The sequence below is a fragment of the Micromys minutus genome, assembly GCF_963924665.1.
Source record: "Micromys minutus genome assembly, chromosome: 27".
NCBI classification, from domain to species: Eukaryota; Metazoa; Chordata; class Mammalia; order Rodentia; family Muridae; genus Micromys; species Micromys minutus.
This window is the reverse complement of record NC_137962.1, coordinates 33,372,673-33,390,851: the sequence shown is the minus strand read 5'-3', so window position 1 is coordinate 33,390,851 and position 18,179 is coordinate 33,372,673. Positions and strand designations below refer to the sequence as shown.

Sequence of the window (18,179 nt, the reverse complement as noted above, 5' to 3'; positions counted from 1 at the left end):
CTCTCTAAAAGATTTGTTTTGATTCTTTTGTATGTAAAATAGCAAATGACTATAAACTTAGACTTGTTTGAAATTAAATATTCTAGATTTAAATTAAATTATAAAGTAAAGTGTATTAAAGCTTGCTTGGTTTTTACACTTGATGTTTGGACTTGTAGAACTATTTTTATACCTAGACACTTTGGAAGACTTTCATTATCCAACCTTAATTTTATATAATGTAGGGGGATAAAATTGGTATAAATATCAGTCTCCAGCACACCCCAGGTACACCAGCCTGTCATCTGGGCCTGCATTGTTGATACAGGTAATTCTGATACGATAGGACCACAGCTTTCACAGGCTGCTCTAAGCAGCTACAGTGCAGAGAGTAAGGGAATTGGGATATAGTGAGGGTCCGCTTCAATCTAAGAGTCCAGCTAAGCCTGCTGCTCTTGTCCCTAGGGCACTTCTGAGGGCACAACAACCAGGTGAGACACAAGGAAGGTCGCTGGGAAGTCAGTACCATGCTTGAAGCCTCATCTGTTAAAAAAAGACTAGCTGCCTGGAAGCCAATGACCTATGGATGACAGCAGAAAGCACTGTGTGGACCTGCACTCATGTCCCTGCTCCAATCTGGGGTCACCTATGGTCACAGTTGAGACAGAAGTCTGGATGGGTTTCTCATTCTCTGGTTATTGTGGTGAATCCAAAGCTGCCATCTGGAGTGTGGTCCTGGCAGCAGCAGTGGCAAAGTGAGGGTAGGGCAGAGACATCACAACAGGTCTGCCAAGCTGCCAAGGACCTTCTTCCCCAGTAGGCTGTAAATTCGGGAATCCTGAGCATTAGCACTATAAACGGCCCTCACCTTCACTGACCCACTCACTCCTTCCACAAAGGAAAAAGTAAATATGGGATTGAACTTATTAAAAGGGTTGTGGTTGCACTTAGAGCTGGGCTGCACTTTCCTAGGATACAGTGGGATATGGAGTTGTTGCATCCTTCCTTGGTGTTTGATGGGGAGAGGACATTAACCTATGAATAGCCAGACTACTCAGTGTCTGTACTTAGTCCTGGCTCTGTCTGCGTGCTTCATGCAGCCAAGCTCTGCTCTGTCTACCAGGGCATCTGATGTCTGGCAGCGTGTGCTGTAATCCCTCTCCTTTTCTCTCTGAAGATGCTCAAAGGCAGCTTTCTGCTAAGTTTTTCCTCTTCATAGCTCCTAAGCTGACTGTTCAGAAGGGTCAGCTTTATGACACTGGAGACTTAAGCTGAGGGGCTGGCATGAAGTATACACAGGCTGATGATGTAAACGCTACCCTCCCAGTGGCAGAGGCTTGCTTCCCTGTGATTCATTCAGTCGTTTATTTATTTTTAACCATTGCGTGGGGCAGTGTTTCTGAAACAGGCACTTTTCCATGTTGTCTTTGCCAAAGCTGTCCATGGTGTATCACACTGCAGACTTTGAGAGTTATAGAGAAGCCAGACAACCTTGTGCATGAATGAAAACGTTTGCTTTCTAGTATAATAAAATACTGACCAAAAGCAGCACAGGGAGGAAAGGGTTCATTTATGTGGTTTGCCCATTCTAATCACAAACCAACCTGAAGGAAAACTTGAGAAGGAATTCCGACAGGAACTGAAGCAGAGACCACGGAGGAACACGCTTACTGGCTTGCTCCCCGTGGCTTAATTTGCTTGATTTTACAACCCAAGATTGTCTGCATTGCAGTGGCTCTCTCACATCAAGCAACAAATTTCACAGACTTGCCCAAGGGCCAATCTAATAGAAGCATTTTCTCAATTGACCCCCCCCCCCCCAAGATAGCCTTAGCTTGTATCAAGTTGGCAAAAATTCTAACATAGGTTTGTCAGGTTTCTGCTACTTTGTGGTTGGCACTACCATAGGCTCTGGTAGGAAAAATGAGCTTTGCAATATTAAATGCCCACACCAAAGAAGAGAGATCCTGGTCCTCAAGGCTGCTTCAAGGCTAGAACACTCCATAGACAGGGCCCCCTAACCTCTTGCCTGCCAACCTGCCCAGGTCTCCTACTTGGCTTTCTTTGCTCATAACCTCCTCTGGGCCCAGGACATATATCCAGCTTCTTCCAGCAGCCACCCAACATCTGTCATGTGTCAGGCTCCCCACAATAAATTCGGAAGAGCCACAGCTCCAGCCTGAGGTTCCAGAAGCATCCACTTATTAGAGCTGACTCAGCAGAGTGCGGTGTGCCCAGGAACATCCTCCAAAAGGCCTATGAGGGCTAGAGAGATGGCTCAGTGGTTAAGAGCCTTAACTAATTGACTGTTCTCCAAGTTCAATTCCCAGCAACCACATGGTGGCTCACAACCATCTGTAATGAGATCAGATGCCCTCTTCTGGTATGTTTGAAAACAGCTACAGTGTACTCATATAAATATAATAAATACACCTTAAAAAAAAAAAAAAAAAAGAATGGCCCACAAAACACATACTCTTAAGTTGTGTTGTATCTATGGCTACAGGCACCAGCACGAACAGGTGTGACTCCCAACACTTCCAACCTTTGGTGGCTCATCCTTCCCAGCTCAGTCTGGGCCTGGTAACAGCGCTCCCATTGCCTACTCTAACGCGCTAAGCGAGCAGGAAAGCCTTACTGAGCAACAGTCCACTCTGCTTTGTCCTCCGCCAGGCCCGCAGCAGTCTCAGGCATTTGCACCAGGAGATGCCGCTGGGGACATCTAGTCTGTCTTAAATTCAATGAGAACGTGTTGACAGCCCAGCTGCAGACACAGCATCCCGCCCCTGTGTGCCCAGGAGCGCCTTTGAGACCTCAAGCCCGAGCGGGGTTGTTTCTAGTGCAGCTGACCCAGGAGCACCAGCTGAGCACAGGAAAGTCGTAAGGGCAGCGGTTAGTGGCTAAGAAACCCACCCCGCCCAACTCATCGCTGACCTATCGGGGACACGCCGCCACCTAGTGCTTCTCAGCCAATCCGCCGCACGGAACCCGAAAGCCGGCAGAACACTGGGTGAAAGGAGCACGTTTCCGGCCGGGTGAAGAGTGAGGACGTCCCCCCGGAGTCTGGGACTTCCGGCGTGTTGTAGACGCAGCCGGGAAGCTGCTGCTAAGAGTTGCGGTGTAGGCAGATGTCAGCTCTGAGGCACGTCGTGTGCGCCCTGTCTGGCGGTGTGGACAGCGCGGTGGCCGCGCTGCTGTTGCGGCGGAGAGGTGAGGCCAGGGTTCCTCACTGGGAACAGGAGCTTGGCTCCTCCAGGTCCGAGGCCTGGCCTCTGCAGACTCCGCGGGCCTCCAGTCGAGGACCGCCAACTACTGCTGACAAAATCACTCCTGTGTTCTCCGTTGGATGACAGACTTCACTCTGAACAGCTACTAATTCTTTCTGACCGTGGGTCCTTAGGTTCGAATCTGATTCCAACTACCTATCTAAATTCCTCCTGCTGTGTGGCCCCACCTTATTTTAACCTCTTTAAGCATTCACCTGGCAGTTTTTAATGGAGCCTCAGCCGTGGATTACCTTCCCCGAGGCACGTGCTGTGCAGAGGCGCGGGCAAGGAGCCTGGATTTTGGCAAGTTAATTAAGCACTCCTTAGTAAAATGGGATGACCCGTAATTTGTGGTGACTAGAAAGATTAAATGATATAGTATGTATTGAAAGGGTTAGTCATGCGGAGATATGTCGGAAAGCAGGATCGATTCCTTAACAATCACAGCTGCTATGACAGAGTAAAAGAGCCACAGCAGACACGTGTGTGCTATGCTGAGAAAGGAAAGAGGAAGCTCAGTGGGATTTCTCTACAAAGAACTGACTGCAATAATAATACAGGCAGGAGTCAGGAGAGAGTGCTAGCCAGAAGAGCAAGTAGTGGGGTTAATCCCCAGTTGTTGAAGCTGATACTGTATTAGGGAGTTTGGGGGTAATGTTGAGTAGGCAGTGTGTGTCTTTTTGAAGGTTTCCAATGAGGACTGTAACTAGATACCCTGGGAAATGCAGTAGGTTGGCCTCATTCTTCCAGATTTATTATTTTATTACTTAAGGAAGATAAACTGCTGGCTAGTTTTTATGTGACAGAAAAACGATGCGACCTATATTAGGGTCCTCTGGGAGGAGGTAGCCTCAGCTGAGAAATGTCATCACTCTGGCCTGTAGACTAGTCAGTGGGGCATTCTCTTAATAATTGATGTAGGAAGGCTCATCCCATAATGAATAATGCTATTCCTGGGCAGGTGGTCCTAGGTTGTATAAGCAAACAGGCTGAGCAAGCCAAGGGAACAAGCTTGTAAGCAGTGTTCTATTATGATTCAATTCCTGCCTCTAGGTTCCTGACCTGAGTTTCTGCCTGGCTTCCCCTGATGACAGAATGTGACCTTTAGAGCCAAATAAACCCTTTCCTCTCCAAGTTGCTTTTGGTCATGGTGTTGAGGATAACAATAGAAACTTAGCCAAAACATAGGCTCTCTCCCCTCAGACTGGTACATCTAACTTTTAACCTTTCCTTGGATTTCTCTCATGAAAGAAACTGATGGACATATCAGTAACAGAGAGAGAGAAAAAAGTACATCCTCTCATTTTGGCATTGAGGGCTCTTACAGGTGATGTCCCATCCTGCAATCCACAGAAAATTGACCAGTTCTTGAGTGCCTTTCCCCCTGCAAGTAGGTCTTGTCTCTCTGTGAGACAGTCAATCAGGCGGTTGTGGCATGGGAATGGCAGGGGTGGGGGGGGTCCTAAAGCTCTGTGTAGTTTGTGCTACAAGCTTGTTGTGGGTTTGGGTCTCTCCTTATGCCCTGTATTAGCTCTTGGTACACAGGATTGCATTGTGCTGCCATCTCTGCATTAGTAAGTTAAGTGTAAGACTAGCTCAAGACCTGAGCCTAGCATGGTTAATCTCTGCAGTAGAGCACAGTCAGGTGCCTCCAGACACAAAAGACGGCCTCATCCCATACCAGGCTGTGGGTAACTTTCATGAGTGTGGCATTTTATTGGTTAAAGGTTTGTCAGCAAAATTCCTGGAATTTTGGGGGGGGGGGAGAAGGGAGTAATCAAACACTTGAAGCTCTTAATACAGTGCCCTGTCTTTCCTTACATTCAACTTATTAAAGAGAAACAGGGTTTTGATGCAGGGTGAACATCTTTGAGTTTTCAGAGACACTGGAGGGCCAGTGTTGGCCTGTGTGAAATTTGGTTGTGTATTTGTCACAGTAGAGAAGATGGATCATAAAATATGTGAATGATAGAGCCCTATAGAATAGCCAACACTTTAATTTAAATGTTTGGTGTTGAGAATTGCACCAAATATATATATATATATATATATATATATATATATATATATATATATATATATATATATATATATATATACACACACACACACATATACACACACACACACACACACACACATATATATATATATTCACACACACACATACATATACATACTTGGAGGTATACCCTCTGGGTGATAAAATTTCAACAGTTTGTCTTTATATTTGATAACTGGATAACTTTTAAAATAGTTTACTTTAAAAATAACTGAACAGTGATTCTCTTAAAAATATTTTGAATTCTGTATGAATGTTTTGCCAACATGTCTGTCTCTGCACCATGTGTGTACCTGGTGTTAAGGCCAGCCAGAAGAAGGCATCAGATCTCCTGGAACTGGAGTTACAGGTGGCTGTGACCATGTGGGTGCTGGGAATTGAACCTGGGTCTACTGGAGAATCAGCAAATGCTCTTAACCCCACAGCTATCTCTCCAGCCCTGATCCTTTTTTTTATTTTTATTTTTTTAAAGAACCTTGATATGTAGCTTGGGATTAATCTTTTAAGTATCTTCCTGCCCTAGCCTTCTGAGTACTGGAATTATAGGTATGTGTTACCACATCTGGCTGGATGGTAGCTTGTATTCACATTGGGATCTGAGTTTCTGCTCACCATTCAGTCATTCACTATTTATCTGAGACACCCCTGCCATGTGTTACACATTGCATTGATACCTATGTAGAGACACAACATGGGAGAAAGCTCATTTTTTTTACTTTGGGGACACAGATAACTTCAGTGTACAATATACTTCAAAATGGGGGCCTTGCCAGAACCAGTGCAATGAGGGCTAAAGGGAAGAAGTGCCCCCGGGTATTACACTAAAATGTAAACCAGGCCCTAGGCCACATGACAGGTTTGGACTGCAGTTCAAAACATACAGAGACATTGGGATTGGGGGGAGTGGTGTCTCAGAACTGCCTGGAACACAGAAGGCCCTGCTTTTTATTCTAACTTCTCTCTTCAGGTTACCAGGTGACAGGGGTATTTATGAAGAACTGGGACTCTCTGGATGAGCATGGCATTTGTGCTGCAGACAAGGACTGTGAAGATGCATATAAAGTTTGTCAGATCTTAGACATCCCTTTCCACCAAGTGTCCTATGTAAAGGAGTATTGGAATGATGTATTCAGGTGAGTTCAGGTCGCTGCACAGGCAGGGTTTATTGTGCTGGGAAGCTTTTCCAAGGAAGGTTGGTTAGAAACTGCTTCTCCACAGAGGTGGCCAAGACTGTGCTGAAGTTGGGGACCTGGCCCACAGCACCCTCACACTCTTTCTTGGGTACTTTCCACCTGCCAGAGGTTTTGCTAATGCTTTTCTGAACCATGGCTTGAAGAGTGAGGGCTGAGAGCTCCCCAGAAGGTGCTGGGGGATGAGTATCAGTCAGTCCCCATACACCATGTGTAAGTGGTTATGAGGATGTTCTGCTGAAGGGTTGGCTGGTTTTGAGGATGTTCTGCTGAGGGTTGGCTGGTTTGTTTTTTATCAACTTACAAAAGCCTGGATAATGTGAGGACAGGGAGTTTCAACTGCAAAAATATAGGCAAGTCTGTGGGCTGTATTCCTGATTAACGGCAGCTGTGGGAGGACGTAGCCCAGCAAAGGGCAGGCAATCCCAGTCTTTATAAGAAAGCAAGCTGAGTAAGCCATGGGATGCAAGCCAGTAAGCAGTACCCCTCCATGACCTCTGCATCAGTGTCTGCCTCCTGTTCCTGCCTCCAGATATCCTGTTCTGACTTCCATAAAAATAGACTGTGATCAGGACATGTAAGCCAGATAAACCCTTTCCTTCCCTAGTAGCTTTTGGCCATGGTCTTTATCACAGCAACAGAAAACAAGGCAAGACAGGAGGTTGGAAGGGAAGAGTTTTGTGAGGCACTAGCCTTACCTTTTGAAAACAAGAAATAGCTAGACAAACTTATCAAATCAAACACTGTATTATGTTTATCATGTGCAACATCTGAGAGTACACCATGGCCCTGTTTTAGAGGAATTGGCTGTCTAGTTGGGTGATAGGCTCTTTACCGGAGGTGTTGATGGTAGAGGACATTCCCTGGGTTGAGAATAGGGAGCGGGGTGTGGTATGGAATGTGGTCTGGCAGCCTCATGGAAGAGGAGGGGCCTGAGCAGCTTCAAGTAGGGATTGAATACCTGCTGTTGTGTGAGGTTCCAGAGCCACTGTGAGCAGGGAGAATGACCCTCATTCATCTCAGGAGCAAGGAAGTTGGCCTAGCCACTTCTTCCTGCAGAGAAAGATATGGCTGGTTTCTGGTGAACCCTGCAGTGCTTGGAAGCCCTTGCACATGTCCAAGTGAACAGGCCATGTTCACTCTGGGTTATCCTTGCCTAAGGCCTCAGACTCAGCTTTGCTACTTAGAAAACCTTGGACAATTTATTTGATTTTTCTAAGTCTCAGTTTTCTTATCTTTAAATTAAGGATAATGCCAGTACCTGCCAGGAACATTATAGACACAAGTTGAAGTCATATAAGGTTCTAGAACAGTGACTATCCATTTACAAGTGTTTGGGGTATTTTCTGTTGCTATGACAAAACACTGTGACCAAACCAACCAATAGAAAGAGTTTATTCTAGGGGGATAAAAGTTCATTGTGGCATTGGGAGCAGCAGCAGAGAGTGAACTGGGAACAGTATGTGGCTTTTAAAACCTTAAAATCCACTGCCAGTGACACACTTCCTCTACCAGGGCCACACCTCCTAAACCTGCACAAACACCACTGTCAATTGGGGACCAAGTAGTCATACATCTGAGACTATGGGGGCCATTTTCATTCACATGTGAGTTCTAAGAAGTCACTTGATAGAGCAGGAAAATGGTTTGATAGTGAAGTTCTCATTGGAATAATAAAGAGAAATTTGACATTAGACAAGCATCTCTTTAAAAAAAAAACCTCACTTGTTTTTAAGGAATGTATCACTTAGATCTGAAGTCTTTTTCTTGTTTCAGTGACTTTTTGAATGAGTATGAGAAAGGAAGGACCCCCAATCCCGACATCAGCTGCAATAAGCATATCAAGTTCAGTTGCTTTTATCATTATGCTGTGGACAATCTTGGTAAGGAACTGACATTTCTTCATTCGCTTGTTAAAAAATCGTAGCTTTGGACACAGCCAGAAGCCAGAATTGTGTAGACAGTTTTGTCTTTCAGAATGAAAGCACTCACTGAAGAAGAAAGCTTTCTAGTTCATCGTGAACATTAGGAGAGGATGCCCTCCACCATGGGCAGGCACATCTGAGAGAAGCTGTGTTTGGCCATTGACTTAAAGGTTAAGAGGTGGCAGTAGCCTAAGCAGAGGACTCTCGGGAAGTCGGGTTCAGATCTAAATCAGTAGTGACTTGAGAAGGCTCATCAGTGAGGAGAAAAACAACGGCAGGAGTGGAAACCTTCGGGTCACCTGTGTCAGCTGGAACGTGGGATGCGTCTGCCAAACAGAAAGTGATAGCACACACTTGTCATCCTAGTGCTGAGGCTGAGGAAGGACTATTGTGTGTTTGAGGCCAGACACAAATTCTTCATAGCTAAAGTATGAGGAAAGAAAGATGGTATGATATGGTGGCTTGGGGACCTCTGCCCCATCCATCCATCCATCCATCAATCCATCCATCCATCCAGCCATCTAAATTCATATGTCTGTTTGTCTGTGTGTATGTATGTAAGCATGCATGAATACTTGTGGAGTTGATTGAGACAGAAGGTTTGGCCTGGCCAGAGTATGAATGTATATGTGTCTATGCAAATTTGTTTGTGTAAAGGATCTTAATTCTTTTTCTTTTCTTCCTCTCTGGTTCACAAAGAGTTAACCAGCTTATCTGGAGACTCCATTCCTAACTCCGCTAAGAAAAAGGTGACAATTCCTGTGAAGCCTTTGGCTTCTGGCCCCAGTATAACTAGGAATCAGTAAATTAATACTAAGCAACCTTTACAGTGGCAAAACCAAGTTTTGCCTCCACCAACACTCTGCCCAATTAGCTACCTTCCAGAGAGAACCACGGGGCAGGCTCCCAGCAGGTGTCCATTTGTTCTTAAGTTAAAAGTCAAGGGTTTGCTATGACATCACTCTCCTCTGTGTAACCCTCTGCGGTTATTTGTCCATTCCCACTGGGGCTGCAGCCTCAGAATTCACCCCATGTCCTCCTGTTGTTAAATATTTTGGTTTTCAATGTTTCCTTAGTGTTGTAAAAACTGATAACTTTTTTGTACTTAAATCTTTATGTGTGTAAGACAAGACTGAGCAGATTGACTTTGGGAAGGCTCTTTAAAGATGTGAGGTTCTATTAGCTCATATTAGGAGTTGAAGGGAGCCTGCCTACCTAGTGAGCTGTCTCTTAGGCCTCTGTGCCCTGTGCTCTGTGTAGACCAAGGTGGGTAGGTTTCAGTGAGGCTTGTTCTGTGTGCTTCTTTATCTAGGCTGGTATCTTAGTTCACTGTCTATTGCTGTGATAAAAAGCATGACCAAAAGCAACATAGGGAAGGTTTATTTGGCTCACATGTTCCAATCACAGTCCATTATCGGGAAGCCAAGGCAGGAACTGATGCAGGGACCACAGAGGAATGTGGCTTACTGGCTATTCCCTGTGGCTTGTTTAGCCTGTTTTCTTATAAGACAAGAATATCTTTGCAGGGGTAATGCTGCCCACATCTGTCATTTTTCAAGAAAATGTCCCACAGCTGGGTATAGACTGGGTATAACCATTAGATTAGTTCTAGCATTTGGGAGACCAGGAATTCAGGACTAGCCTGGTCTATATAGTGAGTTTCAGGACAGCCAGCACTATGCAGAGACTCTGACTCAAAAAAGAAAGGAAGGAAGGGCTGGGGAGGAATAGGAAGAGGGAGAGAGGGAGAATGCCACACACAATTTCCTAAGGCCAATCTGATGGAGATTTTTAAAAATTCATTTAATTTTATTTTATGTGCACTGGTGTAAGGGTGTCAGATCCTTTGGAGCTGGAGTTACAGACAGTTGTGAGCTGCCATGTGGGTGCTGGCTGGGAACAAAACCCAGGTCCTTTGAAAGAGTAGACAGTGCTCTTAACCACCATCCATCTTTCTAGCCCCAAGACATTTTCTTAATTAAGAATTCCTCTTTCTGGACTGGAGAGATGGCTCTTCAGACTGCTGCTCTTCCAGAGGTCTTGAGTTCAAATCCCAGCAACCACATGGTGGCTTACAACCATCTGTAATGAGATCTGATGCCTCTTCTGTCGTGTCTGAAGACAGCTACAGTGTTCTCATATAAATAAAATAAATCTTAAAAAAAAGAAGAATTTTGCTTTCCAAGTGACTCCAGTTTGTAATGAGTTTTCAAAAACTCCCTAGTACCACTGCCAATAAGTGTGCTTCACACTGGATCCTTGTGTTTTGAAAACTCTCCAGGAGCAGATGCTGTTGCCACTGGCCACTATGCAAGGACGTCACTGGAGGATGAGGAAGTCTTTGAGCAAAAGCACACTAAGAGACCAGATGGGCTGTTCAGAAATCGATTTGAAGTCAGAAATCGTAAGTCCGAGTGCATGGTCAGAGCTGTAATCTCTGTGAGCACAGGGTACTTAGAAGGATGGCAGGAGCAGGGGCAGATCATCCAGCCCCACCCAGCCCCAGGTCTCCCAGTGAGCTAGTTGGTTTTAGTTCACATTTGCAAAGGCACAGGCAGAGCAGGGTTGCTTCCTCAAGGTCTTGTGGTTGAGCCTTGAGATGTCCTGGTTGGGAGCCAGGGTGAGAGCTGAGGAAGAAGAACCAGAAACTTACATCTAGGTTATTACGTGTTTGCAACCTGAACTTCCAAAAATATTTGGGAAAATCCTTGACAGTGATAATGGTCTTAACAGGGTCCTGAGCAGCTGGAGAGTCATTTCCCATCTTTAAGTACATCTATCTGCTTGTGCTGAGGACATGCTCACCTTTCTCTATCCCCCACTTGTTCTGGTTCTACTCACAGAGCCAAGCACTATGTTGACTGAATTCCTGCGGTAGTTTAATAGTGGCTTGCTTTTCAGCGTGTGTTTTAGGCAAACCAAAGCTGTTTCTGTGGCTCTCGTCTTGAGTCCTAGGGGATCATACATGTAGATCACGCAAGCGGAGCAGAACTGATCTTGGGCTCGAGGGATGGCTGTAGTGGTTGTGGACCTGAGAAACCAGCTATTTTCATGTGAACATAATGTGGTGCCTGGTGGGACAGATAGAATAACAGGGTCCCAAAAACAAATGATCTCTGGACCGTAGCAGGCTTCACCAGATGAAGCCCTGTCCTGCTCTTTCCCTCTGACACTTTTGTTAGTGTTCCCTGCTTCCTGTTTTAAAGTCATAGGTTTTACTGAGTTTTAAAGTAACTCAGAAGGTAGATGTGGTACACATACCTGTAGTGTACACATATCTGTAGTGTCAGCTCTTGGGAGGCTCAAAAACAGTCAAAGGATCCAGGACAAAGTAACTCAGAACTAAGAAAAAAATGCACACAAACCCTATTTGAGAACATTTTGCTTTGACACAGATTGGATTGTAGCCTTATTTCAGCATTGTTTTTGACAGACAAAGTAATAGGACAGAAACAGGAGGCAGTTCAGTCCACAGCACAGCCTTCCAGGGCCTGTGTCATCACGGCCAGACCTTAGTTGTCACTGTAACGATGAGTGATATTTTCCACTACAAGGAAATGTGAAAGCCAGTGGTTGGAAACATACAGGCAGGATGATGCTTACCACTGGCTGCTGTACAATGATGTGTACAGTGGGTTTAAACTGTGTGCAGCTGGGGGAATGGGGTTCAATCCATGGGACCTATGCAAAAACGCCAGGGAATGCTGGAGAGGCAGAGATATGTTAGATTGTGTAGCCTAGTTGGTGAGTCCTGAGCCAAAGAGAGACCATCCTAAAAAAGAAAGTGTGTGTCACCTGAGGAACAGCAGTTGAGGATGTCATCTGGATTCTACACATGTGTCCTGACATGGACAAACTCTCAAATGCATGTGCACAAACAAAGTTGAGCTGCTGTGTGTGGAGTGTTCTGAATTTCACTAATGGGATGTTGCCTGGTACTATATGTGAGGAATTGGGGGAGGAGCAGGTCTGCCCATCAGCCCCACCAGCTCACAGACATGAGTGGAACTGACTGACTGGGAAATTTACCTGGCCACCTTCTCAGTCACCAGGGCTGACGCCATCATGCCTGTATATATGCAATAAGTATTCTTTACTGTTATGTGGAGAATGTTAGAGGATGTTGTCAGTCTGGACGTGTAACAAAGCTGTTTGCATGAAGGAGGCACATTCTCCAGAGCCATCTCCACTGAGGCTGGGCTGAAGTTTCTTTGCGAATTTCACACCTACAGTTGTTAGGGAAGCACACTGCTGACAGTTCAGCACTGCTCTGATGAACTGTCACATCCGGTCTCAGCTGTGACTAGAGTTATTAAGAGACCAGTGCTTCTCACTGCACTGTTTCTTTTTATATTTTCTTTTATGTTGATTACTGTTTGAAAGTCTTATAATCAAAATAACTGGCAGGGAAAAAATGTATGTAAGATCAACATTCCCTGTATTGTTCCCAGTAAATAAACCAGGGCCAGAGTTTTCTGCGCGTTAGCCGTGCTGGTATTTTTCTTCCATAGTCTTTTGAGATGGGTTTTGTATTTGGCAGACTTGGGGTAATGCTCACACAGAAGGGCATTAAAGCAGAGTCATTATCTGTGTTCCAGCAATGACTTTTGTTTTTTACTTTTGGCAGCCGTAAAACTTCTCCAAGCAGCTGACAGCTTTAAAGACCAGACCTTCTTTCTCAGCCAGGTTTCCCAGGATGCCCTAAGAAGAACCATCTTCCCCCTGGGGGAATTAACAAAAGATTTTGTAAAGAAAATAGCTGCGGAGAATAGACTCCATCATGTGCTTCAGAAGAAAGAGGTAGGAGTGAGCAGCTTGCTATTGACTCGTGAATGTTTCCAGCGTGTTGTCATGGTGCAGGCAGGGCTGGGCTCTGTGGACCCTATGCTAGGAGCTCTTTCGGCCAAGCCACAGATCACAGTTGCAAGCAAGGAGCACCTGAGGCCTCCCTTCTTCCTGCTTCCTCTTGTGCCTGCTGTGGCTAACGGCTTTCTCAGCAGACATAGTAGCTGGCTTAGCCAGTGGTGAGGGTAGGCAGGGAGCAGCTATGCTAATCCATCCTATGAGGCAGGAGTCTGCAGCCATCGTGATACAGTACAGTAACAGACAGTTCATCCCTGCCTTCTCAGAGCTCCCTGTGAGGGACCATACTAACCCCTGTGGAGGGAGAGCTGGAAGGCTGTGAGAAGCCCCAGTACTTAAGGTTTGATTAGAGGCTAGCTCAACTATCATCACTACTCTACTTAACGCCACTCTTCTGGGAACATGCATGACTTTTATCAGCAAGTTCACATTGCCAAAAAGAATGTCACCTGCCTGTTCTGTGACTTTCCTGTTGCTCAGTTGACAAAATTTCTCCATGGTAGGAACTGAGGGAGTTCCTGCAGTATATGGAGAGATCCCCTGCCTTTGTTATAGACATACACACTGAGAACAGTTCTGGGACAGTCAGCTTCTTGTTTGGGCTATGCAGGGTTTAGCCAGCTACAGCCAGTCTTTTCTCTGATTCCTCTGCTGCCCTGAGTTGGCCTGGCTCTCCAGCACTGAGCAGTCTAGATTGCTCTCCTGAATTGCTCATGAGTTTTCCAACAGTCTAGTTGCAAATGATGCAGTGTATTTACATTTGAAGCCAAACTTGGAAAGACAAGACATTCTCTAAGCCCTCAAGTTGTGTTTTGTGTCTTCTGAGCTCTGGAGCCTCCTGCAGCCCAGCCTGCTTTCTTCCCTCCCAGCCCAGCCCAGCCCAGCCCAGCCCAGCCCAGCCCAGCTCTCTGCTCCCTGGTTTGCCTCCTGGCTTCTGCCCACATCACGTTGGCCTTCCTCTCATTCCAGAGCATGGGCATCTGCTTCATTGGTAAGAGAAACTTGGAGCATTTCCTTCTTCAGGTGAGTGTTGTCTGACATGAGTGACTGTCTGCTCTGGGCCTGGGTCTCCAGTAGTGATGAAACCTGTCTTCCAGTATTTGCAGCCTCGGCCTGGAAAATTTATTTCCATCGAAGATAATACAGTTCTGGGAACACATAAAGGTGAGTCCAGCCAGTTCTGGGAATTGAAGGCCAGGGCTAACTCTTGTTCATTCCATGAAGGGCTCGGGTAGGCTTGGGTGGGTACATGTTGCACGAGCAGTCACTCCTGACAGGAATTTTGTGTGTTGTGATGCTCTATCTTGTAAACACTGGCATTAGATTCAGAGCTGGAATGAGTGTGTGTCTGTGTTACATTACAAGTAAGGTGTTGATGCTGTGGGAGACTGCAGGACGTGCCACTGGAGACTGACCTCACATCCAGGTGACTGAGGAGCATATGGGTCCTGTTCACATAATCACAGAGCCAGACCATCATGACTGCACTGTGCAGAGTGAGGACAGAGGCAGCTGCAAGTGCTCACAGCCCTTAGGTGGGGACGAGGCAACATGCCTCCTGAGACTTGATGTCCAGCATGACCTGTGGGACTAACTGGAAGCACAGGGTACACTCATTTTACTTTCGCCATGCTTGACCCCTGTGGAGGAGGAGACCCAGTTGAACTGGGTGTTCTATTGGAGAAGAGGACCTTGCTGGAGACAGTGCTGTTCCTAGCATCCAGCAGTTAGGAGACTCGGGAATTCTGCCAGATTGTCTCAGCCAGGGCACATGCATGCATTCCTGTGGAGGTAGAGCTAGTGAGCAGGTGGCCTGCCCCATGCATGACATGGGTGTATGGTCTGGATACAAGGAATGTGCTCAGTAAGTACAGGATCTACTTTGAGAGCTGTAGCCCCATGAGGGTCAGAACCATCAGATGAAAGAGCTGGCATTTGTGCTAGACACGGTACCATCCTAGTCATTGTCATATCCCTCGAGTCCTGAACCCGAGGCAGGCTGTATACAGGTGTATGGTTAGGGCTAAGAGCCCTTCAAACCAAGAGAATCACAGTTTGAAGTCAGCATGCCTCATAGCAACCCATTACCTTTCATTTGTGAGAGCTGAGATATGCCCTCTGGGATACTATTTTGTAGGTTGGTTCCTGTACACTTTGGGCCAGAGAGCTAAGATCAGCGGCTTGAGGGAACCCTGGTATGTGGTGGAGAAGGATGGCACCAAAGGAGACGTGTTTGTGGTGAGTGAGCTTGGCTTGTGCTGTCTAGTGTCCCAATAAAATGGGCATTTCTGGCATTGCAAGGGCCTAAAGCAGGAGACCTGCCTCCATAGCTTCCTGGGACAGATGCAAGGGAACAGGTCTTCACATAAAGTACTCACTAGGCTACTGTTACAGCTGACAACAACCAGTCATTGTACCAATTTCTAGAAAAACTGTCCAGTTCTGCAAAGGAGGATGAGAGTGGGTAACTTGCTAAGGCCTCTCACGAAGAGGAAGTAGTCATCGTGCCCAGACAGCTCTCCCACCCACCCCCTCCGCGGAAGGATCCTAGAAGTCCTGTGGGCTGAGGTGGTTAGGCTAGAACAAAGCCCTCAGCTGCTACATGGGACCCTGAGCTATTCTAGTGTGACCTAGGTTCTAGAACAGAAATTCTTCAAGAGGACTTTAGAGATGTTGACAGCATAAAGATTTTGGGTTATGAACTTGGTGGAGACAGAGGAGTAGGTGCTGCTGGCATCCTGCCTGTGCATACACTGTATGCCCTGACAGTCATCGAATCCAGCTCCCAGGAGTGCAAGGGTGAGAACCCTGCTCGGGGCAGGCTGAACTGCCAGCGAGTGCAGTCAGACACTGGAGGATCCACAGATGCACAGGCCATAGACTTCAGGACAGACATCTTCCCAGAAGAAGCAGCATGGGAAACATCAACTCAGGCTTGAATTAAGTGTCTTTAAGCATAAGCTCTCAGTGATGCCAGCTGAGAAAAGCCAGAAGGGTTATTGGATCAGGGCTCACATGTCTCAGGGTCTTAGCACTTCTGGTTCTGCCCAAGGGGAGACTTGGCTGCCATAGGCAACACCAGGGTTCTTTGGTGTAGAGACTAGTGATTAACTAATTGTGCATGTGATAACTGCCCGTGCAGGGCTAGCTTTGCACATCTGGAAGCATGCAGGTAGGTGGGGCCAGCATCCTTCAGCCCCTGCTTTCCGGTAGAATTTGTGGCCCTTCCAAGAGGTCATTTGTGTGTTTGACCTACGTCTGTAGAAACATGAAACAGTCTTCAGAGCATGGCAGGGGTGGCCAGAGGTGTGGGGAGAATCTCACCGTTGCCCCCTGCTACCGCCTCATGACCATCCCTTCTCTCTTTTCTTGTCTGAATACCAGGGTGAGCAAAGCTTTAAGCCGATGAATTTCTACAATATGGGCTGGCTTGTGGATGTGGCGTTAAAATTGTTCTTATTAAATTAATGGTACATGCTGAGGGCTGCTTTCATCAAAGATGTCTGTGTTCTGCTCTGCAGGCTCCACGGGTAGACCACCCAGCTCTGTACAGGGACCTGCTCAGGACCAACCGAGTACACTGGATTGCCGAGGAACCACCTGCTGCTTTGGTCAGAGACAAGATGATGGAGTGCCATTTTCGATTCCGCCACCAGATGGCACTAGGTGACTGGATAGGAGGGAGCCCTTGTTGCTAAGATCCCTAGGGTCAGACTGTACACATTGGAAAGTCCCTGTCATTAATATTGTAACTTCAGAATTGCTGGGAAATAGGGTCCCAAGTATGAGGGGTTGGGTTACAGTATGCTCTAAAGTGTCATGCCCATAGCCAGGTCAGCTTTGAGCCATTTGGGGTACTGTCCTATCCTTCAGCAGATAGGATGTTGGGTGTCCCTGCACCCACAGGCTGGTCATTCTCCCAGGGAGGGGGGTGTGGTTGGCAGGCCCATGCCCATTTCATGATTCTCCCCATAGTGCCCTGTGTGCTGACGCTCAATCAGGATGGCACTGTGTGGGTGACGGCTGTGAAGGCTGTGAGGGGCCTTGCCATGGGACAGGTGAGTAGGTCATTGAAGGGGGAATACCCAGTGTGAGGTGGTGTGTGTGTGTGTGTGTGTGTGTGTGTGTGTGTGTGTGTGTGTGTGAACATTGCTTTCAGTTCTGCCTGGAGTCAGACGAACACACAGTGAGCCTCTCCTTCCCTCCAGTTTGCAGTGTTCTACAAGGGTGAGGAGTGCCTTGGCAGTGGGAAAATCCTGCGGTTAGGGCCATCTGCCTACACACTCCAGAAGGGCAAGAACAAAACCAGAGTGGTTCCTGAGGTCTCCAGTGACAGCCCAGGCCTGCATCCTGACTGACAAAGATCAAAGAAGAAGTGTTAGAGCAGAGTCTGTGGCAAGATGGTCAGTGATGACCTTGGTGCTGCCAGAATCAATGGGCGGATTAGCTGCAGAACCAGGGCAGCCTTAGGAAGGAAGGAGTGGCTGTGCTGCTGCTCCAGGAAACCAGAAGCATGTGCTGGCTGCTGGGTCTGCCCTGATGGAGCTGCCCTTCCACAGCGTCCAGGAGGCTGGCATAGGAACAGCATCAAATAAAACTGTCAAAGTCTGACCACTGTGTCTGGGGACTGCTGCGGCTGTACTTACAGTGAGCCTCCAACAATGTGGCGCAGCAGGCATGGGAAGGCTAGAACCCTTTATAAAGGGAAGCAGAGTTGTCTGGAATTCTGACCTGTGATCTAGCCCTTCCCTGGCAGTGCCATGTCAGGTGGAAGCCAGTGTTTTCATGTCAACTTGACACTGGCTTTGACGTGAACACGTGTGAGGAAAAAATACACCAGATGACCTTTACCTGGAGGTATGCATGAGTTACAGGCTTGGGCTGGCCCTTGTGC

At 46.8% G+C, this 18,179-nt stretch overlaps 1 protein-coding gene across 3 annotated transcripts; it reads left to right on the top strand.

Annotated features, from left to right (window-relative positions):
- The first annotated feature begins 3,066 nt into the window (after window positions 1–3,066).
- Window positions 3,067–17,916, top strand: TRMU (tRNA mitochondrial 2-thiouridylase). 3 transcript variants are annotated; one of them, XM_080938833.1, is made up of 11 exons: window positions 3,067–3,189; window positions 6,275–6,440; window positions 8,274–8,380; window positions 10,704–10,826; window positions 13,050–13,222; window positions 14,255–14,308; window positions 14,383–14,449; window positions 15,423–15,523; window positions 16,807–16,951; window positions 17,261–17,343; window positions 17,494–17,916. In XM_080938833.1, the coding sequence occupies exons 1-11, from the start codon at window positions 3,108–3,110 to the stop codon at window positions 17,641–17,643; spliced, it is 1,251 nt and encodes a 416-aa protein (XP_080794959.1). In that variant the 5' UTR covers window positions 3,067–3,107; the 3' UTR covers window positions 17,644–17,916. The 3 variants fall into 3 exon arrangements, with proteins under 3 accessions (XP_080794959.1, XP_080794960.1, XP_080794961.1); XM_080938834.1 differs by lacking the exon at window positions 3,067–3,189 and adding an exon at window positions 3,265–3,379; XM_080938835.1 differs by lacking the exons at window positions 3,067–3,189; window positions 6,275–6,440; window positions 8,274–8,380 and having other exon boundaries at window positions 10,709–10,826; window positions 13,109–13,222.
- The last annotated feature ends 263 nt before the right edge of the window (window positions 17,917–18,179 follow it).